General features: G+C 35.2%; 1 protein-coding gene across 1 annotated transcript in view; it reads left to right on the top strand.

Moving 5' to 3' along the window:
- Window positions 1-27,653, top strand: part of LOC148944443 (adiponectin receptor protein-like) — a 59,065-nt gene that overhangs the window by 5,433 nt on the left and 25,979 nt on the right. The window contains exons 2-3 of the mRNA XM_089099931.1: window positions 8,168-8,368; window positions 16,299-16,485. Coding sequence (XP_088956057.1) covers window positions 8,171-8,368; window positions 16,299-16,485 — 385 coding nt within the window. The 5' untranslated portion in view covers window positions 8,168-8,170. The remainder of the gene's footprint in view (window positions 1-8,167; window positions 8,369-16,298; window positions 16,486-27,653) is intronic.

The following is a 27,653-nucleotide window of genomic DNA, read 5'->3' as shown; positions in this document are numbered from 1 at the left end:
TTCATAATATACAGAAAAATTCTAGCTAATCAGTCTTAAAAGCACTTTACTTTACCCTAGCCTCCTAATGTGCAAATACATAACATAGCCTGATTTATATATTACCTTTGCATTTTGCCATATCATTTTTGTGTCAAATTAATACCCATACGATGAAGCAATATTAACAAAGCCAAGAAATGGAAAAATTCATAAGAAATGAATAATTTGATTATGGCATGTGCTCACACCTGTGGGGGGTTGGAAAATGAATATCAGAATCCAGGTCTTTCTTAGGCTTAAAAAGAAGCTTAGACTATTTAATATGACAGTTTCAAGATGTCTTATGGCAACTAGTTTCAAGATGTCTTATAGCCACTATTATAAATTTTTTTAATTTAAGAAATTGGATAGCAAAAATTTTCTTGAGCTATGCTAATAAAAAACAAAACAAAACTGTATTATCAAGTGATTTATTTTAGTAATAAATTGATTTGTTTCACATAAGTGCTTTAAAAAATTAAAGTTTTTTTGTTGTTTTCGTTTTTTCAAAAGGCTTAATTATACTCTGAAATTCTTTCAAGAATTGGAAATATTATTCAGTTCCAATTCTGATCCTTTGGAAACCCCTAATTTTGATTAATTACCTATGTATACTTTGTACATTTTGAGCAAGTTTGATTTTTGGCTGGACACACAGGAGTTTGGTTATGATATTCACAATCAAAAGTTTGTTCAAGTGGTAAGGTGTTTTCTTCTGCAAAAGGATTTACAAAAATGAATGAATTCAGGATTTTACAAACAGTCTTGTCTCTAATCATTTTATTTGGTTCTTTGTATTAGCAAGATTTTCTAGTCAGTTATGTAGCTCAATTTTTTCTTTTTATATTCATTTCTTCTCTGAAAAAGTATCTTGAGAAAAATATTCTTTTTAGATTACAGAATAACTGAGTGATATGAACGAATATGACCAATTTTCTTAAAGTGTTGCTGTCAACTACAACAGCAACACTTTAAGAAATTTATAAATAAATTTCTTGTTAATTATTGTCTTGATTTATCAGTAGTTGTACTGAACCAATCATGCTTAAAATCCTCCTCAGGGCATTTTGTGTCAAATTAATACCCATAAGATGAAGCAATATTAACAAAGCCAAGAAATGGAAAAATTCATAAGAAATGAATGATTTGATTATGGCAATTTCTCACAGCTGTGGGGGGTTGGAAAATGAATATCAGAATCCAGGTCTTTCTTAGGCTTAAAAAGAAGCTTAGACTATTTAATATGACAGTTTCAAGATGTCTTATGGCAACTAGTTTCAAGATGTCTTATAGCCACTATTATAAATTTTTTTAATTTAAGAAATTGGATAGCAAAAATTTTCTTGAGCTATGCTAATAAAAAACGAAACAAAACTGTATTATCAAGTGATTTATTTTAGTAATAAATTGATTTGTTTCACATAAGTGTTTAAAAAAATTAAAGTTTTTTTGTTGTTTTCGTTTTTTCAAAAGGCTTAATTACACTCTGAAATTCTTTCAAGAATTGGAAATATTATTCAGTTCCAATTCTGATCCTTTGGAAACCCCTAATTTTGATTAATTACCTATGTATACTTTGTACATTTTGAGCAAGTTTGATTTTTGGCTGGACACACAGGAGTTTGGTTATGATATTCACAATCAAAAGTTTGTTCAAGTGGTAAAGTGTTTTCTTCTGCAAAAAGATTTACAAAAAATGCATGAATTCAGGATTTTACAAACAGTCTTGTCTCTAATCATTTTATTTGGTTCTTTGTATTAGCAAGATTTTCTAGTCAGTTATGTAGCTCAATTTTTTCTTTTTATATTCATTTCTTCTCTGAAAAAGTATCTTGAGAAAACTATTCTTTTTATATTACAGAATAACCGAGTGATATGAACGAATATGACCAATTTTCTTAAAGTGTTGCTGTCAACTGCAACAGCAACACTTTAAGAAATTTATAAATAAATTTCTTGTTAATTATTGTCTCGATTTATCAGTAGTTGTACTGAACCAATCGTGCTCAAAATCCTCCTCAGGGCCATACTGTGGTGTTTCTTTTGTGGATGGTGAAGTTTTTTCCACAGTAGAGTGCAGATGATCTGGTATCATAGTACTATCCTTTCCTGTTTTAGCCTAAAGCTTATTCCAATAGGCAATGCAAAGAACTCCCCTAAAAAAAGTCTCTCTGGATCCCACCCCAAATACTGATGAAATTGATCCATTTTTGCCCCATGTTGGTTGGTCAAGCTCTCTATCACAAAGCTCACCTGAAAGATCAAATTCTGAGAATAGGACAATGATCAGTGTTGGAGCTAATGTCACTATAGATGATAATGGCTTTCAAGAGGTCCTTTCCCGGAGCTCCAAAAAAAGGAAAAAAACGCCCCCAATCAAAAGTATTTCCCCTCTCCCTGTCCAAGATTCTCCTTCCCAAAACTTAGGAATTTACCTAAAAATTTCTCCTAATACCCTCTTTGAAATAACAAAGATTGCTACAATAAGGGTCGCAATTTTGAAAATGGTAAAATCAATGTTCTCTCTTAACATTCACTGTGATGGATCTTTGCTAATAGCTGTCCAAGATCAGAAATTAGCAGATATAAAACTTAATCTAAAATCTATTCCGAATACCCCAATTAATTCATCTAAATGGAACCCAAAACAATCCCAAACAAAAATAGTAGCATATAATGTTCCCCTAGAAATACCAATTCAAGAGTTAAAAGATGGGCTCTCAGATAGGGCTGGTAACACAATCCTTGTAGAAGATGTCACTCAACTGGGTAAACCTAACTCTAATGGATCAAAAACATGCAGATCTTTCTTATTTACACTGAAGGAAAAAATTAATATCCCAGAAAAGTTATTCCTATTTGGGCAAATCAAACCGCACAAGGAATACAAGCCAAAGCCTATCCAGTGTCAGAAGTGTCTGAAACTGGGACACACAACAAATAAATGCAATGAAATTCTCCTAGCTTGTAGTAATTGTAAAGGATCCCATCCTAAGGAGTTGACAACTTGCAACAACACTCAGCCTACATGTATCAATTTTAAAGGCCCATATGAATCTACCAATAAATCGCAATGCCCTGCATATAAGAAAAGAGCACTAACACTCCAAATAGCAACAGAGAAGGCAATTTAATACTATTTTGCAGCTATGGAAGCAAATACTGCCCAATCACAGCAAATAAAACCCATATTGAAATCAAACAAAACCCCCAAGTCAAACACTCCCAATGCATCAAGTACTCCTTACAAAACACCATCCTTTAAGCCCCCTATCCTTTAAGCTCACATCTCTATCAGAAAGAATCACCAAGCCAACAAGCCTCCTTGCCTAGTGAGATGAGGTTGGCCTGGCACCCCCTCCCAAGAAGAAACAAACCAGAAACACTACCAGGAATTGATCCCTTAACTGACAAACTGGATGCACAACCAAACATGCAAACCCCAATATATGCTTATTCATTCTAAACTGTAATGCAGTTCAGGCCATGAATATACAAAAACAACAGAAAACAAAAATCATTGCTGAATTGGCAAAAACCTACATCCCTAATCATATGCTCATTCAAGCAAAAAAAAGATCTTGCTCTACTATTAACAAAGCTGAACATTGATACACAGTCATATGAAAATTAAATCAACAACACAACACTTATCAATACTCCAGTGGAACGTAAGATGACTTACAGAAAATAAGCTAAATGAACTAATATCTTTTATGAATAATAATTCCATTGAAATTGCTTGCCTCCAGGAAACTCATTTAAACCAAAATCAACAGATTAAGTCTCTGGGATATACTATCCTGAGAAAGGATAGACTATCAGAGAGAAAAGGAGGTGGAGTAGCCTTAATGATTAATAATAACATAAAATTCTTTTGCCTTAACTTTCCAGATTTTGTAAATGATGTTGATGCAGTTGGTATTAGTGTTTGGATGAATATCAAAAAAACTTACATAATAAGCTTTTACAAATCTAATGGCTAAACTACAGATGCCGTGGATTTCTTCAGTTATATAAATAATTCTAATATGTTGAAAAATATAATTATTTGTGGAGACTTTAATGCCCACAGCCTTTTGTGGGGGAATAAACCAGCAAATAAAGCTGGTAAGTTCACTGAGCATATGACTTCAAATAATATTGATTTAGCTGTTGCTACCCCTCCAAACCTGAATACATATTTCAACCCCAGAAGTGTCAGTTTCTCTACAATTGACCTACAAATTGTGTCATTAAATATTTTGAATAAAATTTATATAAATAAAATTGATAGTCTATGTACTGACCACTTTGCTATAGTTTGGTCTCTAAACGAACCTGCTGAAACTCTATCACATACCTCCAAATATATCAACACTTAAGCAAATTGGCCTATGTTCCAAAATAAGCTAAATGATGAAATTACAAGCTTCACCCAAAATTCAAGCATTTCAAACGCAACAGTTTGACACACAAGCTGAAATCTTTGCATCTTTACTAATAAATACAGCTAATCATGCTATCCACAGGACAACGCCCAGGAAAATATTCCCTAAACACATTCCCAAAGCATGGTGGACAAATGAGTGCCAAGATAAATGGAGAACAAAAAAGGCAGCTAGGAGAACATTCCTAAAAAAAAAACATCACCTACTACATATTTAAAAAAATTACAAGCAGAATCTAATTTAAAAGGGAATAAAATAACTACCAAATATAACTACTGGAAAAGTTTTGCAAATAATCTCACCAGAGAAACACATGGGCCGATTATAAATAAAGTTATAAGCCACATCCGTAGGAAAAAGACTTCCCCCAACCCCCTCCTGTATGAGCTTATACATAATAATACCCATTATGACAATGATAATGAAAAGGCTAAGCTATTTGCCACTCTTTTTGTTAATAAGCTAACATCAAATAATTGCAGCAAAACATCCCCAATTCCTATGAACCCTAGTTACCAACCTCGCCCAGGATCCGAGTATGTAACCAGCCCATTTTCAATCCAGGAAATGAATAATGCAATACATAATCTTAGGATCAAGACTAGCGGCAGCTATGACAACATACACCCTACATGGATAAAGAATCTCACCCCTTCATACAAACAGGAACTTCTAAATTGTTATAATCATGTTTGGCTTCATCTACATTCCCCAATATCTGGAAATGTTTGTCCCCCCTACCAATCCTAAAGAAAAATAAACCCAAAAATAACCCTGAGTCTTTTAGGCCCATAATGATTACTCCTGTGATGGGGAAAATAATGGAGAAAATGATTTATTATTGACTCCTCTGGTTTGTTGAAAAAAATAATATGATCCCTCACACCCAAACTGGTTTCAGGAAACACCACTCCGCAACAGATGCTTTTATATTGTTAACAAATGCAATAAATGAATCATTCTCAAAAAATAATGTCCTAGTTGCAGCTTTCCTAGATTTTGAAGGGGCATATGACTGTGTGAACCACCAAATCTTTTTAAATAAACTTGCAAACCTTGGACTACCCCCCAAGCTAGCATCTTTTACAAAATATTTCATAGAATTGCGAAGTGTCATTGTTTGTGTAGGTTCAGCCTCTTCATCCCAAAAGACAATAATCAAAGACCTTCCTCAGGGTGCAGTCCTCAGCTGCCTCCTTTTTGCTCTCTATCTCTGGGGCATGAACCTCCCCCACACGAATCTACAATATGCTAATGATCTGGTACTATGGTCATCTGGCAATGCCTTTGAGATTGCACAGTCTAAGCTGCAAAACTCACTATTCCAATTTGAAAAATTTTCTCAACACTCAGATTTACCCATTGCGCCTACAAAGTCAAAAATAATCCAATTTCACAGAAAGCAAAATCATGTTAATGCATGACTAACTCTAAATGGAACAACTATTCCAGAAGATAATCATATTAAGTACCTAGGTCTCATGCTTGACCAAAAACTTAATTTCCACCTCCACATTTCAAACACAATAAAAAAATGCTATAGAAAAACAAGTATACTAAAAAGACTTCTTTCCCACACCCTGGGGATGTAAGGAGAAAACCTTACTCCAGTTTTATAAATCACATATAAGACCCCATATTGACTATGGGCTCATTGTCTATGGTGCATGTGCAAAGACCCAGATGCAAAAAATTGAAACAATACAAAATGATATAATACAACTCATATTTTGTCTTAGGAAACCCACAAGCACCAAGTTTCTGCTTATGGAGAGTGGATTAACAACAATAAGGGAGAGACGTGGCTTTCTCTTGATAAAACATCTTACAAAAATTGAATCAAATAGCTTACACACTCTATATAATTGGTTAAGAAATCCAACCATGTATAAAAGCATTGCAAGTGAGTATACCAATATTCAGAAGAAGTTTCTTATATTTGCTAAGTCTATCGCACCTACTTTTCCCAATTCCTCTCCATGGAATTGGTCAATTCCCATAATAAATACTGATTTCTCAAAGTGGACTAAAGATTTATCCCCCATTGCTTTTGTCCAGAAAAAATTTGCTGAACTTAATACAATTACTTATAAAAACCATTTCCAAATATTTGTTGATGGGTCAAAAATGAATGAGAAGGTAGCAAGTGTGCTTTCCTTCCTCACTTGAAAATTGCAATGGGTGAGAGGCTGTATAATAATGTATCTATAATGTCTGCAGAGTTAAATGCCATAATCATGGCATTAGAACACCTTATGGAAAACCAAGTTTTGATTGCTAATTGTAATAATATTATAGTTTATTCCGACTCTTTATCAAGCTTTGAGTTGCTGTCTTCAGCTCCTCAGTATAAGTTGGATATTGGCACTTATCATTGTCTTAGCATTATTGACAACCTTGCTTCAAGTAGAATAAGAACTTATCTTAAGTATATCCCTAGCCACTCTGGTATGATTGGTAATCATTAGGTTGATGAAATAGAAAAAGATCCTATAAATATTGACATAGAGATATTTACCAATGGAGACTATCAGATATTATGTTTAATAATAATAATCCTATCCTTTCCCCCTTTCCCAATAAGTATTTTTCTAAAATTTATCATAGAATTCGTTCTGGAACAAATGGACTAAATTTTCTTGCATTCTTGTACCAGTTTCCTAATTCAAGTGGTTCAGTTCCCCTGTCCCCTCTTTGCAGGTATTGTAATATGAATAATGAAACAATTGACCACTGCCTATTTGAATGTAATATGCTGACGTCTGCACAACATACCTTGCTTTGTAAACTGTTAAAATGCTTCAAACACCACAAAATCTCACTATCAGCCAAGAGCCTAGCCCACTATCCCCGCACACAGAACATAGAAATTGACATCTATACCCTTATATTTGAACTCCTTGAGTCAAAAGACCCACTGAAAGATATCTGAAAATATCTAATAAATGAGAGACAATCAAGCCAGTACCTCTTTAGCCCATAGAGTGAAGCAATAGGAAAAGGGCTAAATAGTATCTACTGAAAATGAAAAGCCCGCCTGCTGTGAAATAGAAGAAGAAGAAGGTTGAACGCGTCAAACCCCAAACAACAACAACAACATATTCTTTTTTGGGACAAGCATAGTATCTAAGTTTTTATTTTTAAATAGATTTCAATTTGGTAATTTTTCTCACTGGTAGGTTCAAGAGTCTTGAATATGTTTCACTCTTCTTCACCATTCCAAAGCAGTAGATACAAACATTGTATTTAATCACCTTTTCTAGCTCATGGTTCACTAACATTGATTTTGTATAGGCGAGTCTTCAAATGTTGCCCTTTTAGTATTCAGATTTTTAGCATCCCAGTGGATTATTTGAGGACTTGATTCATTCTGCATGGATTTGTTTTCAGTCTAATTGGTTCATTCTTACATATGTATCTCTTTTACTGACACAGAAACCTAAAAAAGTCATGCACAAAAGTCATGCACAAAAATTACTGTTGTTGAAACATTACTTTTTTAATTGTCTGCATGTAAAAATAACTAAAGGAAAAGTGTAACTATTCTATTAGATTGAATTAATTTTTATATTTATTGGCAGTCGATTCACCAATTGACATAAACAGGGAAAAATTGTGACTATTACAACAGATTACTTTAGTTTCTCACCTTTGAAAATTGTTTTCCTATAGGCTAGTTTTTTTCCTTTTTGTTTAAATATAATTTGGATTTCTAGGAGATGGAAGATCTGAATTCAAGCCCAATTGATGCCAGACTGTTAAAGTCAAAGCTAGAACAACTAGCTGAGAATGATTCACCTGAAAATAGAGACAACATTTTGAGGCGCCGAAGAGGTGTCACATTTTCTGAACCAGCATCACATCAACCTCAACCTAATCTCAAAAATGAATCTGAAGAAAAAATCCCGCGTAAACAGGTTGTTTCTCTTTTTTCTAGATAAAAAAAGATTCTATATGCAAGTAAGGATGCATTCACATGTAATCACCATGACCCCCCCCCTTCATGGTATTATTTTTTCCTGTTCTTAAAATGCAGATGATTAGAAAATGTGTAAGATAGTTGCTTTAATCTATGACTTGAATGTGTCCTCTTTTTTCTTCTTTTTTTAAGTCTTAGCATTTTAAGTAAAAACTTCCAATGAAAGTTATTTTATAACTAAAAAACAAACTTCAAAAAAAATTGTAACCTAATATACTTAGCAAGAGGCTAAGACATGGTGTATATTTGTTCAAGAAAGCCTGTGAAGTATATTTGGGCTAAACATGTTTGTTTAATTAATGTAAACCCTTACTTGTGTCTTTTTTAGCTATAAAATGTGTCTCTATTGTTGCTTATTGTGTTTCCGTGTTTTATTTTTTATAACAGTGAATATAGCTGTTCCACCCTGGGGCAAAATGAAAGTGTCCAGCTCAAGTTTTGCATTTGTGACAAGTGGCATGACACCAATCTATGTTTTAATGCTTATATTTTGCGCAGAATAATTTAATTTTAATTACGTGTTGAAGGATGCAGCAAAAGGTATCTATGTCTCTGAACCGAGCATCTCGGTTTATTTTTTGTTGTACTCGTCAACGACTTTCGATTCATACAGGAAACTTAAAATATTGTTGTTTTATGCTTTAGAAATCTTTTTGTGCAATAACTTGATGCTACTCAAATATTTTTGAAACATGTTTCCCAACATTCTGACCTCAGGCTTCAATTTGACAAAATTGTTTGAATTTGAGTAAAGTATTTTTGGCAGCAGAATTTGGTCGGTCATCAACAACCCTAAGAGGAATTGGAGGCTACCATTACAAAAAAAAAATATTATTGAATTTTATGCTTTTTTTAACTTTTCGTTAAATATAAATTTTCTTGGAAAAATGCTCTGGCTACATGGGGACTGGGGCATCAAAATATTCGAAGACAAGTTGTAAACTATTAAAAAGTTAAGGACTAATTTGAAAACCCGAGTTGTATTCCCCCTCCTTCCCTCGTGTATTTACATGTGAAGAAGATTTGATTGAACCACCGAAGATTTGCTTTACAGAAGGTCTGTCTTAAGCCCAAAAATATAAGTTTCCCTACATTCAGTGGTAGAAACTGGATTGTGAGAAGGGCTGTTGTGCGTGTGTCCACTTTCTGCTCTACAGACCCGTAGGTTCCACATGGGGGACAGGGATTCGATTAGAATTTTGATTTTTTAACTTATATGAATTTGCTTCACGAAAATAAGCTGTATTCGCGCCCCCTGGACCACTACGCATGTTTTCTTGTATATGTTCCCGGGATTGCTCCTCTGTTATTAATATGTTCCCTTATGTACTCCCACTTTGCAATTATACCTTCTTAAATTTTTAGCACTATGTGCCTAAAATTTCCAGCTTCGTCTGTATAATATAACTATTTTTGCATTCAACTATTACATGTATTTATCAGTCTTCACCTGGCGTTTGCCTCTTCCATCAAAGTTATTTTGATATGCAACGCTACTGTTATTGATTAAAGATATCTTATTTATCTTTACTCTCCATGACGACCCTATCTCCGCTATAAATATTAAATTCTGTATATTTTTACTGATCAAGAGATATGCATTGTTAATTTTTTCCATACCCTGCTATTTCCTTGTTACGGAATGTTATGATACACATAGCTTAATGCCTCTGAGGGGCTTTGAGGCAAAAATGTAGCCTTCATGTCAAACTTCGCGATGTTTTACGTACCTATGCCAAAGTTCATGGGAAATATTTGGTCCTTATTCGGGTTGGTGAATGTGATCCACTAGTCTTGCGGTCGTTTTAAAAATGCACCACATCAGTGTAATTATTTTGAACTTTTAGGCTCAAATTCTAACCAGTAGTCTCATGAATTTTGATTTTTTTTTTTTTTGGGGGGGGGGGGGGTAAAAATCCATAATTTTTATATCTATGAAAAGGCACGCTTTCAATCCATCTGAAAGCAAGGCACCATTGAAAAATATAAAGGACTTGCAGTGAAAAGTAAGAAAAATTACGTTTATTTAAGCAAAAAAATCAAAATCTTATGGAATTAGCTAGTGGTTAGAACTTGAGACCAGTGCTACAGTTTCTCAAACTAGCGGTTCTGGCCCCATTTTGGTGGGACTTACAGTTGACCACGTGTGCTGCACATGTATTCAATTAATTTAGGAATTCAAGTTGATTGACTCATAGTTCCCATTCTTATGTCATCGGATTGTCTTTGAAAAGAGACTGAGGTAAATTACAGATTCTAAGGATCGCCACCTCGGTTTTAGAAGAGACATACTTTCAATCTCCTTTTGAAATTTTCGCTCAGTGCGCCATTTGGGAGCTAAAAAATTATATACCTTTTGCTGTAAATCCCTTAAACAGGAGGTATTAGAAGAAGGGTTCTTAAAGACAAATGCTGGCCTAATCAGTAATTTTCAAGGTATCCCCATCCACGTAGCAAAATCTTCCGAGTTGCCTCTAATGTTTGGGTCTTTTGTATGTCAAGCCGCTTTCAAAAGATTTGCAAAATATAATTGGAAAGAGGCAAACGAAGCTTAAATGTTACCTACCCCTTTTACGTGCTTAAAATGATTTACCTCATGCCACCATGTGATAACTTAAAAAACAAATACGAACTTTTCTGTGTGTATAAAAAAGATGCATTTTTGTTTCTCAAAAAATGTTATTTACTGATTTTTGTCAAGCTACTTTATAAGGAGATAATTAGAAGAACCCTGTTTGGCGGGATATCTGGAATTCCTCTTCACCGTATCTTAAACAAGTGATTAGATGGAATTATGAAATACTACTACTACTACTACTAATCGTATTAACAACTCACCGGAGCACCAAGCCGCCTGAGGCCAACACAGCTACGTACTCTCCTCCTCCATCCCAATCTGTTCAAAGCCTCCCTTTTTACGCCCTCCCACGAAGTTTCTGTTTCCTTTAAATCTTTCTTTATGACGTTCTTCCACCCCAGACGAGGACGACCTGCTTTCCGTTTAGTCCTAGACGGATGGCCGAAAAGAACAATCTTCGGCAATCTGTCATCCTTCATCTGCACAACGTGCCCTAGCCACCTCAACCTTTCTTTCATTATAGCCCTAGAAAGCGGTATAGAACCACATTTTTGTACAGTCTATTGTTTGAAATATGGTCAGTCAGCCGGGTACCCAGAACAATCCTTAAGCAATTTCTCTGGAAAACATTTAGCAAATCTTCATCCGCTTTTCAGAGCGCCCATGCTTCAGAGCCATATTTGACCACTGTCATCATTGTAGCTTCTAAAGAAAGAACCCCCAATAACTCACCCTCCCCCCTTCCTCAGCAGAAGCAACACTTCAGCGTTGCTGAATATGATGGTGTTGATAGGCTGCTCCAGTGTCAGAAAACATTTGAACTAAGAAAGATATTGAGTTTTAGAAGTTTTGGATTTCGGGCTTTGCTAGATTATTTTATTAACCAGGGGCTCACTTTTTCATGAACCTTTATTGAGAACATAGTTCACGAAATCAGTCGAAATCAGTCAGTTCACGAAAATCAGAGGAGGGGGCACTGTGATTTTTTTTTCAGTATCCTGGGAGGACATTTTTTTTTCATTGGAATGCACAAAGGTTTTTCCAATGACAATTGAAAATGTTCTTAAAATGTAGGGGGGAGGGGGTAAGAAATATAGACAACTTATGCTCTCTTCCTCCAATTTATATGGTTGTTTTTCCTTGGTGCTGGGTGACCATGTAAGAGTGTCACTTGATTCAAGTGTGGGTTTGTATGGGTATGAATAAAGGAAGCAGCTCTTTCCTCTTTTCAGTTTTCTGTTAACTAAAACATTTTTTTTAATTTTATTTACTAAAATTATAACGTCTGGAAGCATACATTTACAATCCCCCTCCCTTTTAACCGAATTCTTTATCCATCTGCATGCGTAAAATAATCTTAACATCAATTCTTGATTTACAAATGCAACTTTTAACGAAAAGGAACATATTCTCAATATTTTACTGTTTGCGGACGGAAAACGCATAATTTCGAGCCCAAATCCGTGACCCGAGATTGGGAGTTTGATGCTCTAACATTCAAACTAGCCGGATTTTAGTTTGTTTTACACCCTTCATGGATTAATATATACATATATATATATATATATATATATATATATATATATATATATATATATATATATATATATATATATATATATATATATATATATATATATATATTTATATATATATATATATATATATATATATATATATATATATATATATATATATATATATATTTAACGATTTTTTCTTGTGTCACATACATTTACCAGTTTTACAAAGTAAGATGACTAATTCAGTGACGTCAATTGGGAAGGCATGTGCCCCACTAGATTTTGAAAAATGGCTTCTTTAGAGTGTTTTCATTGAAAAATACCTTTTTTGAAATTTTCATTGACAGATTGAAAGAAAATGACCAATATGCTTCTTTTTAGATTTTCAGTAATACATTTTGCCCCTCCCCCCTAAATTTCCATGATTGACCTACACATGATGACCCCCCCCCAGTGGGAAGTGCTTTCAAGGAAAATCTACCATGGAGAATTTCTCCCGCAGAAAACCTACGCCCCCTACGGAAAAATCATTCGCACAATTCCAACTCCGCTGAAAATTTTTCCCCAGATAAGTCCCCTGGAACATCTCCACATTTAAAATAAGGTCGGCAAAGATAAGTAAGACAAATAAAAAGAACTTCGTAGAGGAATTCTCTCAAATTCCACCTGTGTAAAATCCTCCTGGAAAGTTCTCCCCCGGAAAATTCTCCCTATGGAAACCCACCCTCAGCAGAACCCCCCCCCCCCGCCAAAAAAAATGTCTGTACACTTCCCAATAACAAATACTATACATAAACAAAGGGCAAGTTTGATAACTCACAGCCCTTTCCCCAGGGGCTGTGGGGGTCATGTCACCCCCAAAGGCATTGTCATAGGATCTTTCAACTATGGTCAACAAAATAGCTATCTCAAAATTTTGATCGGACGACTGGGGAAAAAAGGGCGTGGGAGGGGGATAGTTGCCCTCCAATCTTTTTGGTTACTTAAAAAAGGACTAGAACTTTTAATTTCCGCTCGAATGCGCCCTCTCCTGATCTTCTAGGACCATTGGTTCGATAGGATCACACCCGGGGGAAAAAACACGCATCCGTGATCTTCCTTCTTGCAGAAAAATACAAAATTCCACATTTGTGCAGATGGGAGCTTGAAACCTCTACAGTAGGATTCACTTATCTCATACGATAATATATAAGATAAAACTTATCTTATCTTATCTCATACGCTGAATCTGATGGTGCGATTTTCATTAAGATTGCTTGAGTTTTAAGGGGTGTGTCTCGGCTTTTTCGAAAATCAGGCAAAATTTCTCAGGCTCTTAGTTGTTGTTGGGTAGCACTAAACTTAATGATTCTTATATATTTGGAATCAGCATAAAATTCAATTCTATTGATTTATCTATTGATATCAAAATCGTGTTTTTTTTTATAGTTGTGGTTACTATTGAGCCAAGTTGCTCCTCACAGTTCGTAACCATGAATTGTTTGATATTTGCTAGAAGTTGACGCAGACGCTTCTGCGTATCCGGTTGATCACGCATTGAAAACCTGAATTTCCGGTGGATTGTTTTCTTTTGTCGTTTTTGCGCGTTCTCTAATCCTATGACAGGGGCAATTTATTATGATCCATGACCTTTTCAAATCAGACGAAGAAACTTTCCGCTATCTAAAGAAAGAAAGAACTTAGGCGTATATAAAAAATGGTATGTGAATGTTTTATGTGAGATCACTGGAGGGGAAGGGGGTGCTCTCATCGATTGAAATTACCATCCATATTATTGAGTATCATTAAAACACCTTTTTCTCCTTCGAATATCTGAAATCAAGATTTTTTCCTCCGAGTTTTTTTTTTGTGTAGAAAAAAATTTATTTATTCCAAAAATCCCTAGCAGTCAATAATTCCTTGAAAAGGGCGAAACCACTCTTAGTGGAGGTCGGGCCGCTGATTGTTATCTTTCCAGACAAGAGCGGATCCAGGATTTTTGTTCGGGGGGGGGGGTACTAATTTTCGACTCGGTTTTCGACTAATTTTACTAATTTTTACTAAGGTTTTACTAATTTTCGACTCGGTCAAAATTTTTTTTTTTGGGGGGGGGGGGGTTCAAACCGGGTAACCCCCCCCCCCTGGATACGGCTAATTCAGTTTTCTCTTTACTTGTACCATTGATACTCGTTTGAAAATTTTGAGAAAGGCCTAGGAGACTCATTATTTTCTAGGTTTTGATATATAAAAACAATATTGGTACTTGTATGATATAGTGACCACACTTTGTAACCTGAGTGACCACACTCAAGAAGTGAAGTTAGGTTAATCATATTGAAATATTACAAAATATGATAAAAATATAGTACTTTGGTAACAAAATTATGGAAACTACTACAGAGAATTATGGACAGTAGGCCGCCCAGAACTCGTTATATCAAATACCTAACCTATATATCAATATTTAATTAAAATATACGTGAATATTAGTTTATCCCACTCAGGCTAAGCCAATTATCTCTGAGTGTACACAGAAAACCGGTTTTTATTACAGATCAAGAACAAAGTGTGGTCGCTAAATCATACAAGTACCGCAATGTTGATAGAAGAGATGAAGCATTCTACCTAAAATAGAGAGAGAAAAAAACATTGAGTGGAAAACATAATCCCGCTCGTAAGGCGAATTTATAGTAATGGGGAAAATATCCTATATTTACCTGCTTTATCTACTTTAATTTTACGGAAATGTTTTGGCATTGGGTGGCTTCCGTTTAACTTCATAAATGTTTTTTAGTTTCTAGGTTTTGCTGTAAAGCAAACGTCAAACCTTTACTAGTCGTTTTTTTTTTAATTCTTTGTTTTAAACAATTTGTTCTATAAAAAAATTCGCGATGTTTTCAAAAGTTATACGAGTATCTAAAGCTTAGGAAAAAATCGCTAGAAATGTGCAAAATATCCAGAAAACATCATAGACCATAGAATATATGGCAAACATTTGACTTTCTCGGAATATCGGTACACACATTTGATTTTAGGGGAAGGGGAGTCACGAACTAAACTTTTTTCTCCGCGTAAGTTAATCTAAGCCCTTGGTTATGCCGATCTAACTCTGAATAACCGTGATTTCATCATTGAAATCAAAGAAATAATCAGTACTTCATAGCACAGGCATGTACGCGGGGGGGGGGGGGCATGAGGCTGAAGACCCAACCCATGAAATTTTGAAATTTTCCTATGATTTCATGTGTTTTTCATAATTAACTGTTTCTGAAGTTGAATCCCCTCCCTCCGCATTGGCGATTCGTCCTCCAGAAAGGTAACTGGCACACATGTTTGTCGCTATATTACATAAAACAAAATCGTTTTCAAGTATGTACCTTAATAAAAAAGTTGTTATAGGCTCATCAATAAAAAAAAACTTATGGAATGTTGGAAAACTGATTTATATGAAATGGAAAATAATGGAGACAGTAAAATGATTTAGTAACAAAGTCAAAGCGTTGTACTTGTCTTCTACGTGTGAGTAGTTTACCTTCTAAGAAATTGGATCGAGGGATTTTCTCTTGCGGGATGGGGGGTCTAATACTAAAAAAAACTGTCTTTTCCATTGGGCTGGCCTCCGTACTAGTTTTATAAATGGGATGTTCTTTTTCTTGGAGTCCTGGAATTTATCCATCCGTTCTCACGGCATATTGAACAGTTTGCATTAAAATAAGTTTCGTAGCTTTTACTTTTTATGAAAATTATTGCATTCCTGTTTGATTCCTTATTTATGTTTTTCTTTTCAGAGCAAAAGTCGAACACCGAGTTTTTCAAGCGCAGAACTTGATAGAATAATGACAGATGTCAAAGCCAGGGCTGAAGAGATGATGGGAAATGCTGGTGCTTTTGTGGGCAAAGCCAATGAGCTAGCCTGCAACTACTGGAATGAAGCTTCTGGACAGGCGGGAGATATTGCAAGATACGTTAAAGAAGGCAAGCTTGAATTTATTATCTATTGCATTTGTTCTGCTCTAATATGATGTTTATAGAATTAGAGACTTCTAGGGTTTTAGATATAATATCAGCATGAGGCTTCTAATGGGATTGGGAGGAACGAACTTATGAGAAGAGGGATGGGGAAAGCCCTTCTAGATAAAACTGCCAGCCTTCCTGTAGTTTAACGGGTCCTTAGGCTCTTGCAGCTCCTGTGTACCCAATTATATCTAAAGTTCACAGTAAAATATTTAATAACTTTAGTTTCAGCGATATAAACCATCGCTCGTTTATGATTTGAATGCAACAAGCATATGTATGCAGACTATAGAAATTCAAGAAGAATATCTAATCGGGCTGCGAAAAAGGAAAATAGCTAAAAATGATCTAGGAAAGAATGTAACTAGCAGTGGCAACCCTGCAAGTCTGCCTACTTTTTGGATCAGTTGCTCAGTAAGACTTGATGGAATTCAGGATTAAATTTATAGAGTGCTGATGGGGGCAAGGCTTTAAATCAAGTTTGCTGTGAAAAAAAGCATCGCAAAGAACCTATCTTGACAAGTTAGTGGCATAGGCGAGAAATCAGTATCAATCGCTTGAGACATTAATCCTTTAAAAAGTCTTATACAGGTTTTATCAGTACAATTCTTGTGTAAATCATAATTTGTCTATTTGTTTAGTTACTGTTAACACCGTATTACAACTTTCTACTATAGCTTATTATTATTATATTTGTGTTCCAACCTTCTAGAATCAAAAGTGCATGATTGCTACTTTTACTATTTTCGCTCAACCTCAATTACCGTTGTTCTGTACTGTATAGCACAATCGTTGAGGTAGGTAAGTAATAGTAACTTGCATCGTTTCGCATGACAACATTATACAAAATTGGCATTAGACTTCCAAGAATCAGATTGACATTAACAGTTTGTAGGGGAATAATCGTAGATGAACAGAACTAAAGTTATTACGGTGATTTTTTTTTTCATTCCTCTTACTGCCCGTTCCATCGTAGTAGTGAGTGACTAGTGATGGTACTCACCATGGTAAACAAGATCATTGTGGTTGCAGCGGTAGCTGCAGCCTAGTAAAAGACGAACCTCTGCCAATAGTAACCAAAAATTAAATATTTTGGAACCAAATCGGAACGAAATTATATTAAGGAGAATGGAAGACGCTCATAAGCACATAAAAAATAAATTTGTTCCTCACTCTAGCTGGGACCTAGTGAGGACATTCTGAGATGGGGGTGTAGAAAAGGAGCAAAAAATAATTTTATATATTCACGTTCTATATAGAACAGTATTACATTGGACTTGTTCCAGCCGATGTAGTTGGCACAAAAAAATATAATTTTTTGTACTTTTATAACTTTAATAAATCAAATAATATTAAGATTTTGATTACTAAATATCAGTATATGTATATTAAACTGACAATGCACATTCATTTGTATTTTTTTCAGTAAATGGCAAATTATGTTCTGGCCTTGGGAAGGCATAGGGGTTTTGAGCACAATTTATGTTAGTCTCTACTCTTTTTGAGCTCGACTCGGTTATTTGTTGTAATTTCTGTCCATTATGTGTTTCATTTATTTATCTTTGCTTGCTTTTTGTTTTTCTAAGATTGATAGATTGTTTTATTTTATTTTTTCTCATTTTTTGTTTAATGGAGTTCTTTTCTCTCAAAAAAACAATTTGAGGAAAATGTTTGTTTTAATTAATTTATGTTCGTTTTATATTTACATAGTCTTTTCAGAGAAAAAGAAAATGATACTTTAAATTTTTCCGTTTTTTTAAGAATTTATAGTTTGGCCTGCTATTTGTATGCTGGAGAAAAATTTTCAGGAATTTTTAACAACACACACCCTCTTAAAAATTTGGACACAAATAGTAGTGTTTAATTTAGTTTCATACCTCCTCTAGTTGACCTAAAATAGAAAACTTGAAACAATTCTCAAAAAAATCTGTTTAGCTTCTTTTATAGCTTGGATGCACTTACGCTATTTTGATTTGGTTAAATTTTAAGAGCAGAAGTAGCCCCGAAAAATTGAACATAATACCCTCAGTCGTCCATGGGTTGGGATACTGCTGAGATGCCTTATTGGGAATTAGCATTAACACCGTGCATTTTTATTTAATCTTATGGCAACATTTAGTTTTTAAACATAAAGTCAAATGGGTGGGTGGGCGTGGGAAGAGGATTAGTTTCCCTCCAATCACTTTTGACTATTAAAAAGGGCATCAGCACTTTCTATTTTCAATCGAATGAGCCCTTTTCGAAGTTCCTACGAAAAATCCTTCGATACAAAGTGCCCTGGTCTAAACAAAAAAAAAAAAAAAAAAAAAAAATACATTATACCCACATCGATCTTTACTATAAAAATGTCAAGCCTTCCAATCACTTTCGACTATTAAAAAGGGCACTAGACCTTTCGATTTCCAGTCGAATGAGCTCTTTTTGAGTTTCTACGGCAACGCTTCCTGTAAACACCTTATATGCCCCCAGGGCATAAATTACAACTTTTACCCTAAGTGCTGTGAGGGTGGTTTTCATCCTCTAAGATCTAATTTCCAGAACTTTCAACTACGTTAAACAAAATGGCTATCTCCAAATTTTGATTGGATGTGTCTGGGAAAATGGTGAGCGTGAGAGGGGCGGTAGTCTTTCTCTAATTACTTTCAACTATCAAAAATGCACTAGCCCTTTCAATTTCCAATCAAATGAGCCCTTTTGAAGTTTCTACGACAACGCTTTCAAGAAAAACCTTATATGCCCCAGGGGATAACTTACAAACCCTCGCCCTGAGGGGTTGCCATCCTCAAAGACCTAATTTCCATAACTTTCTACTACGTTGAACAAAATGGCTATCTGAAAATTTTGATTGGATGTGTTTGGGTGAATGGTGGGCATGAGAGGGGGGGTAGTTACCATCCAATCACTTTCAACTATTAAATAGTGCACTGGCCCTCTCAATTTTTAATTGAATGAGCCCCTTTTGAAGTTTCCATGACAACTCAATCATTAAAAACCCTATATGCCCCCAAGGCATAGCTTACAACCTTTCTCCTGGGGGCTCTGGGAGGTTTGTCACCTTTCAATACATAATTTCCAGAACTTTCAACTACGTTGAACAAAATGGCTAGCTCTAAACTTTGATTGAATGTGTATGGGGAAATGGTGGACGTGAGAGGGGGTTAATTACTCTCCACTCACTTTCGACTATTTAAAAGGGCAATTTCAATTTCCAATGAAATGAGCCCCTTTTGAAATTTCTGCAACAACTTTATATATAAACCTTATATGCCCCCAGAGAATAACTTACAACCCTTGCACTGAAAGCTCTGATGGAGTTATCATCCTAAAAGACCTAATTTCCAGAACTTTCAACGACGTTGAACAAATGGATATCTCAGAATTTTTATTGGATGTGTTTGGGGAAATGGTGAACGCGAGAGAGGCGTTTGATGCTCTCCAGTCACTTTCTACTGTAAATAAGGGCAGTAGCCCTTTTAATTTTCAATTGAATGAGCCCTTTTGGATGTTTTTACAACATCGCTTTCAATAAAAACCTTAAATGCTCCCAGGGCATTACTTAAAACCCTTGCCCTGAGGGTTGTGGGGGGATAAGTTGTCATCCTTAAAGACCTAATTTCCAAAACTCAACTGTGTTGAATAAAATGGCTATCTAAAAATTTTGATTGAATGTGTTAGGGGGAAAGGTGGGCGTGAGGGGGGGGGGGTTAGTTGCCCAAAAAACGGCACTAGCCCTTTGAATTTCCAATCGAATGAGCCCTTTTTTCAAGTTTCTACGACAAACATAAAAAATAAAAACCTTATATGCCCCCAGGGCATAACTGATAACCCTTGCCCTGAAGACTGTCGGGGGAGTGTCCTGCTCAAAGGTATAATTTCCTGAACTTTACACTGCGTGGAATAAAATGGATATCTAAAAATATTGATTGAATATGTTTGGGGAAATGGTAGGCGTGGAAGAGGTGTTAGTTGCCTTCCAATCACTTTCGACTAATAAAGAAGGGACTAGCCATTTCAATTTCCAATCGAATGAGCCCTTTTTGAAGTTTCTAGGACGACGCGTTTAGTAAAAAACCTTATATGCCCCCAGGGCATAACTTACAACCCTTGCCCTGAGGGCTGTGGGGGAGTGTCCTCCTTAAAAACATAATTTCTATCTGGAAATCCACAACGCTGAACAAAATGACTATCTATAATTTTCGATTGGATGTGTTTGAGTAAACGGTGGGCGTGAGAGGGGGGATAGTTGCCCTCAAATCGCTTTTGACTATTAAAAAGAGCACAAGACCTTTAAATTTCCAATCGAATGAGTCCTTTTTCAAGTTTCTACGACAAAGATTTAAAAACTTATATTTATAAGCCTTGCTCTGAAGACTGTTGGGGGAGTGTCCTTCTCAAAGGTATAATTTCCAGAACTTTAAAATGCGTGGAACAAAATGGCTACCTCCAAATTTTGATTGGATGTTTTTGGGGAATTCGTGGGCGTGAAAGGGGTGTTAGTTGCCTTCCAATTACTTTCGACTATTAAAAAGGGCACAAGCCATTTCAATTTTTAATCGAATGAGCCTTTTTTGAAGTTTCTACGACAACGCGTTCTGTAAAAACTTTATATCCCCCCAGTGCATAATTTACAACCCTTGTCCTGAGGGCTGTGAGGGGATTGGCATCCTCAAAGACCTAATTGCCTGAACTTGAAACTACGTTGAACAAAATGGCTATCTCAAAATTTGATTGGATGTGTTCAGGAAAAAAGTGGGCGTGATAGGGGGGCTAGTTACCGTCCAGTCACTTTCAGCTATTAAAAAGGGCACTAGCCCTTTGAATTTCCAATCGAATGAGCCTTTTTTAAAGTTTCTACGACAACGCTTTCTATAAAAACCTTATATGCCCCCAGGGCATAACTTACAACCCTTGCCCCGAGGGTTGTAGGGGAGTGTCCTCCTCAAAAACATATTTTCTATCTGGAAATCAACTACGCTGAACAAAATGGCTATCTCAAAATTTTGATTAGATGTGTTTGGGAGAATGATGGGCGTAGAGGGGCTAGTTGTCCTCCGATCACTTTCGACTATTAAAAAGGGCACTAGCCCTTTGAATTTATAATCGAATGAGCCTTTTTTTAAGTTTCTACGACAACGCCTTCTATAAAAACATTATATGCCCCCAAAACCCTTGCCCCGAGGGTTGTGGGGGAGTTTACTCCTTAAAAAGGTATTTTCTATCGGGAAATCAACTACGCTTAACAAAATGGCTATCTCAAAATTTTGATTGGATGTGTTTGGGTGAATAATGGGCGTGGGGGGGGGGCTATTTGCCCTCCAATCACTTTTGACAATTATGAAGGGCACTAGCCAGTCCAATTTTCAATCGAATTCGCCCTTTTCGAAGTTTCTACGACAACTCTACGACAAAAAATAAATAATACATTGTGCCCACATCGTTCCCTACAACCCTTGCCCTGAGGGTTGCGGGGGAGTGTCCTCCTCAAAAATATATTTTCTTTCTGGAAATCAACTGTGTTGAACAAAATGGCTATCTCAAAATTTTTATTGGATGCATTTCATTTAGCTTTATTGTTAGTTGAATTTTAGTTTAGTTAGCTGGGGAGAAGGGGGACAGCCTACCATTTTGAAGTAGTAATGTTCGATTAAAATTGTTACATCTTGTTCAGACTTATCCTAATTTTGAGGTGGTCTGCCCTCTCTTTCCGTCGTTGTGCAGTAGGCATATGAATGTAATCTTTTATTTCACACTCTAATTTTTTGAAATATATGAGGGGAGCCCTCAACCCTTTAGCATCCAGTTTGAACGCCTAATCTAAGTATACTTCCAAATGAAGGGAGGTTATGTGGTAAATACCCCATCCAAGGATCTAAAGGACCTTTTACGAAAAGCAGAAAATATTTGCCCATAAGTGCGCTTTTGTGCTATCAGGCACCCTCCCCCGCACTAAAAGAGTTTGTGACTCCCCCCTTCACTAGTAACTAGTGTAAAAATATGTAACACTTGTGTAACCGTGATTATTACTTTACAAGCACTATAATAACCGTTCATTTTCTATGGACTGAATACATGTTTACGAATGGATGCGCCACCGTAGTGGCAGCATCGGCTTTGAAACTAAGAAGCTGTGTAAATAGCTTTTCGATAGCTGAAATATGATTACCTATCTCAAAATTCGATAGTGTTTTTACCCTGGCCTAAGTTTTGCTTTCTGCCTAGTTTAATCCACCATTTTCTTCAGGTTAAACTCCTTTTGACCAGAACTTGGGGAGTGTCATCCCCCACGGGGGTCTCTTACAGAGATCGGTTAATATTTTGATTCAGTCATATTTAACGTTAATATAATTTATCCAGCAATATTACATTGCCGTTTACCAGTCTGTTTAGTCTTCTCTCGACGGGGAAAGCGTCATAACATCTAACCGTCAGGGCTTCGACAAAATCCGTCATAATATCGACAAAAAACCCGTCAGAACCACTAACCGTCACAACATCGACAGTCATAGCATCGAAACGTCAGTTCATCGATAGTCACAATTGCTACCCGTCAGAACGTCGACAGTCATAATATCGACACACCATAACATCTAAAAATTTTTTCAAAACACCTAAAATTTTAAAACTTTAGTTTGTTCGGGGTTTAGGGGGGAAAGGTACGTAGGTTAGATTAGGTTACGTATTTACTAAATTTTACGCTGTACCTCCACACCCCTGATGTGCAAATAAATAGCCGAAATTTGTTTCTAAACTATTATATACTTGTTACTATTATATGAACTTATAAATTTTTTTACTTAACGAAAATCCGTCAGAACCACTAACCATCAGAACGTCGAAAGTCATAACATAGATACGTCATTACATCTAAATTTTTTTAGATGTTATGACGTGTTGATGTTATGACTGTCGACGTTCTGACGGGTAGTGATTCTGACTGTCGATGTTATGACTATCGACGTTCTGACGGCTAGTGGTTCTGACGGATTTTCCTTGTCGACGAAATGACGTTTAGTGCTTGTGACGGTTGTTCGAAATGGTACCACCCCATCTCGATGTGCTCCAAAATGCTCATCTGCAACCGCAATCGTTGATTTTTCTAAAATGTGAGTATCAAAGAGACGTCTGAGCTGTGGGAACAACACACAAAAAGACACAATAGGTTGGATTTTCCGGCACATCTTACTGCAAACTCCTCAAGTTTATTATCCCTGAGTCATATTTATGGTTTGGATTATCTGTCCGAGAATGATTTTTTTTCTGAAACACGGGTCTACGTGAGGCCAGTGTTTTTTAGAGGGTTAGAATTAGACTCTTTTTTTAAATTTACTTTTTCAAGGTCGGTCGGTCGTCAAAATTCTCTTTCAAACAGTTCGTGGTAACGAACTGTATGTAAGGAGCGACCCGGCTCAATAGTAACCGAAACTCTAAAAACGGAATATCGATACCAATTGATGCATCAAAAGAATCAGATTTTTTATGCTGATTTTAAATATATACGTTTCATCCCTATCAAAAGTTACGCGCCTGAGAAAATTTGCCTTATTTTGCAAAAAGGGAAAACCTTGAGAGCCATAGAACCTTAATGAAAATCACACCATCAGATTCAGAGTATCAGAGAATCCTAAAGTAGAGGTTTCAAGCTCTTATCTGCAAAAATGCGGAGTTTTGTATTTTTTGCCAGAAGAAAGATCACGGATGCGTGTTTATTTGTTTTTTTTTTCTTTTCCCCAGTGGTGATCGTTTCAACCCAGTGGTCCTAGAATATCGTGAGAGGGCTCATTCGAACGGAAATTAAATGTTATAGTGCCCTTTTTAAGTGCCCAAAAAATGGAGGGCAACTAGGCCCCCTCCCACGCTCATTTTTTTCCCAAAGTCACCCGATCAAAATTTTGATCTGTCTCACAACTTTATTTTTTTTAAACAATAAAAAACTTTAGCGTAAAGAGCAAGGCGTTGAGGAGGGGACAGCCTCTTTCATATACGGAATGATTTCTGTTCGTTTTAAGTTTTAATGTCGCTCCTTACTTTCGGTTAAAACAACTTGTTTTTTTTTTATTTAATTTGTATATAAAAAACTGAGGCCTTGACAATTCAGAATGATTTTATCTTCTTTGCCTTTCAGAACTGTAGAACCAGGCTTTATCCGCTGTAAGGACTGTTGTTTCAGTTTTAGTGTGTAGTAATACATCCATTATATCCATATTAATCCATTGTCACATATCGACATTGATAAAATCGGAAAATGTCTTCCAATCGCATTTTCGATTCGCGGTGAGTACTCTCGGAATCCCTCTCGCTAGTAGTATGCGCCTTCTGCAATATCTCAATTAGTTATTTATAAACAAAACTTACGGTATAAATTTGCGTTGCAATAACATCTAAATCATCCATTATATCTGATTTATGTTCCACAATGCTTTCAAACGAACTGTTACTTTAGCCTCAAACAGCGATCAATATAAACAAAGTCTCATGGAAAAATTGTGTCATAACAAAATTTACGTAAATTCAATGCTGAAATTCCAGAGTGTCTGCTCTGATGTCACTTCGCCCAGTATTTCTAGCTCCCTGATTTGTCTAGAAAGAGGGTGTGGTCTTTTATAGTTTGTATTGTAGCCCTCTGATTGGCTGTGATCTTGTATAGTTCGCGTCCTAACAAGGGTTACTACTAATATAATTTGTTTTCAGTTAAGCGCCAAGGACACAGTAGGCTTTTGGTGTTCATTTACAGTTAAGGAAGGGGGCAGTATCCAAACTATTGTTTGTAGTGAAAGAAAATTCGTCCTGAACAACTTTAGAAAGAAATAATAAATTAAACTGAATATTTTATGTGTAATTATATTAATTGCTGAAAGCTCATCAGTTCAAAATTTTACTATAGTTTTTGTAAGTTTCGTTTTCAATATTAAGTAACAAAAAAGAAAATATTTTTAATAAAAATTGGTTTCAGTTTTCAAGCACGTTCAAGCGCCAATGAGGCAGATAGGCTTTAGACTTTTACAGTGAGAGAAGGAGGCGATACCCAAACTCTTGCTCTTTTCAAGTTTCAAGTTGCCTCTTTGTTCTTTTCAAGCTTGATTTGCATATGCAATTTAAGTTTCACTCGTTTTAAGATTTATTTATTCATTTAGATTAATATCTATAGTATGTTTGTTGTCGCTAATTGTTTATTTAATTTCTTTTTGTTTTAAGTTTCATTTATACTTCAATAGCAAATTTTTTTTTTTTTTTTTTTTAAGCTTGATTTTCATATTCAATCCAAGCATTACTCGCTTCAAGATCTATTTATTCATTTATATTATAACTTGTTGTATGCTTTTTACTATGACTGTTCGTTTTGGGTTTCATTTAATTTCTGTTCGTTTTGGATTTACATTATTCTTTAATAGTAATTTCTAGTCGTTTTAAGTTTGAATTTTAACAGGTATTTGTATCTGCTGGGCTTAAAATTAAAATGGCCTTAACTTTTCTTTGAAAACCTTTTTTTTCGGAAAGTTTTTTTTTTAAATTAATATATGTGAATATATATATATATATATATATATATATATATATATATATATATATATATATATATATATATATATATATATATATATATATATATATATATATATATATATATATATATATATATATATATATATATATATATATATATATATATATATATATATATATAAGTAGTATGTGCCTTCTGGATTCTAACCGATTATGTTCCATCCTGTGTTATTTGTCCTACTTTACGTTCCATGGCACCTTTTACACCAGACTGATTATTGCTATTGTTGTCAATTGAATATGGAATTATACAAAACCTACCAGACAAGTTTTCGGGCCAACCAGACATGTTTCTGGGCCAAGCAGACAAGTTTCTGGGTCAACTATAAGTTTCTGGGCCTTTACGTTCCATGGCACCTTTCCAGAGCATGTAACTCTGAATTTGGGGCTTTTGCGTTCTTTCCTGTGCTATTTGGGGTCTCTTATGTTCCTTCCGGTGTTATTTGCTTGAAGCTTCAGGAATCTTTCTGTTATTTGCGTACGTCTCTACACCTTTTCAAAGAGAGTCAGTATAACTAGATTGGTGATTGGGATTTAAATAAAAGGAAGAATTTTCTTTACAACTCATATTAGTAAGAGAATTGAATTCAAAGAAAATAGTTTATTTGAGAAGATATTAGTTGAGAAAAATGAGTGGTGCATTTACATTATTAGAGCATAAGGTTAGAGCGGACAATAGCTGCAATGATATATAACTACCAAATATGGCTGTGACAATAACTGTTGGCTGTAAACTATGTCTTGAATGGGATAACATATATGCAATATACATGACACCATTATGCAAATTTAAACAGGAGGAGTAGCTATATTTTGCTGGAAAATTAAATATTCTCCATATAAATAAATTTTGGTCAGGATTAGATGTCCTATCGAAATATATTTATGATAAGAAAATGAATCAGTGAATATTATTATTGTAACTAAGTTCAATAAATTTGTTTCTAAATCAAAAGTATTTTTTTCTTTCTATAGTAGACTAGCGTATATTTTTTAAATCAGAAAAAATTTTGGTTTGTTTGAAGCTGGCTTTGAGAGAGCTAGGACTGAAAAAAATGAATAGATTCAAGAAAGAGTGAATCATGGGGAATCTGATACTTATGTAAAAACGTTTGGCTCTATAAGACAATTTTAGAGAATCGTTGTCTGTTCAAAAGAAAATATTTTCTCGGAGAATGCTTGTCGATATAATAGAAACTGATTCTCTACCATTAGACTCTTGTATGAATCATTGTCGTTGGAGTCCGATTGCATTTAGAAAATTTATTGGTATACTGAACGCAACCTGACAAAAGGATATTTTTTCTATGCTTTGAAACACTAGTTTTGAGATTTATGATTTTTTTTTAATGGGAAAGACGGTGTTCAGTGATAATTTAATTCTCTCTCTTTATATCTCCGACAATTTTTGTTGTTGCTAGGACAGTTTCATTACGGTAGTGAGAGTGACAGCACACGACAAAATGTTCCATTCATATCCGTTATGTATTTACACACTGGGCAGCTGGTCATCATGTGAGAATCGCACTATGATTGATGAGTATTATGAAAAGTGTAGATTATGCAAC

This window comes from Artemia sp. Qi Xiang Cuo, chromosome 14 (genome assembly GCF_049724085.1).
Source record: "Artemia sp. Qi Xiang Cuo chromosome 14, ASM4972408v1, whole genome shotgun sequence".
NCBI lineage: Eukaryota > Metazoa > Arthropoda > Branchiopoda > Anostraca > Artemiidae > Artemia > Artemia sp. Qi Xiang Cuo.
The sequence above is the reverse complement of the archived record's forward strand: the minus strand, read 5'-3'. Positions and strand labels throughout refer to the sequence as shown.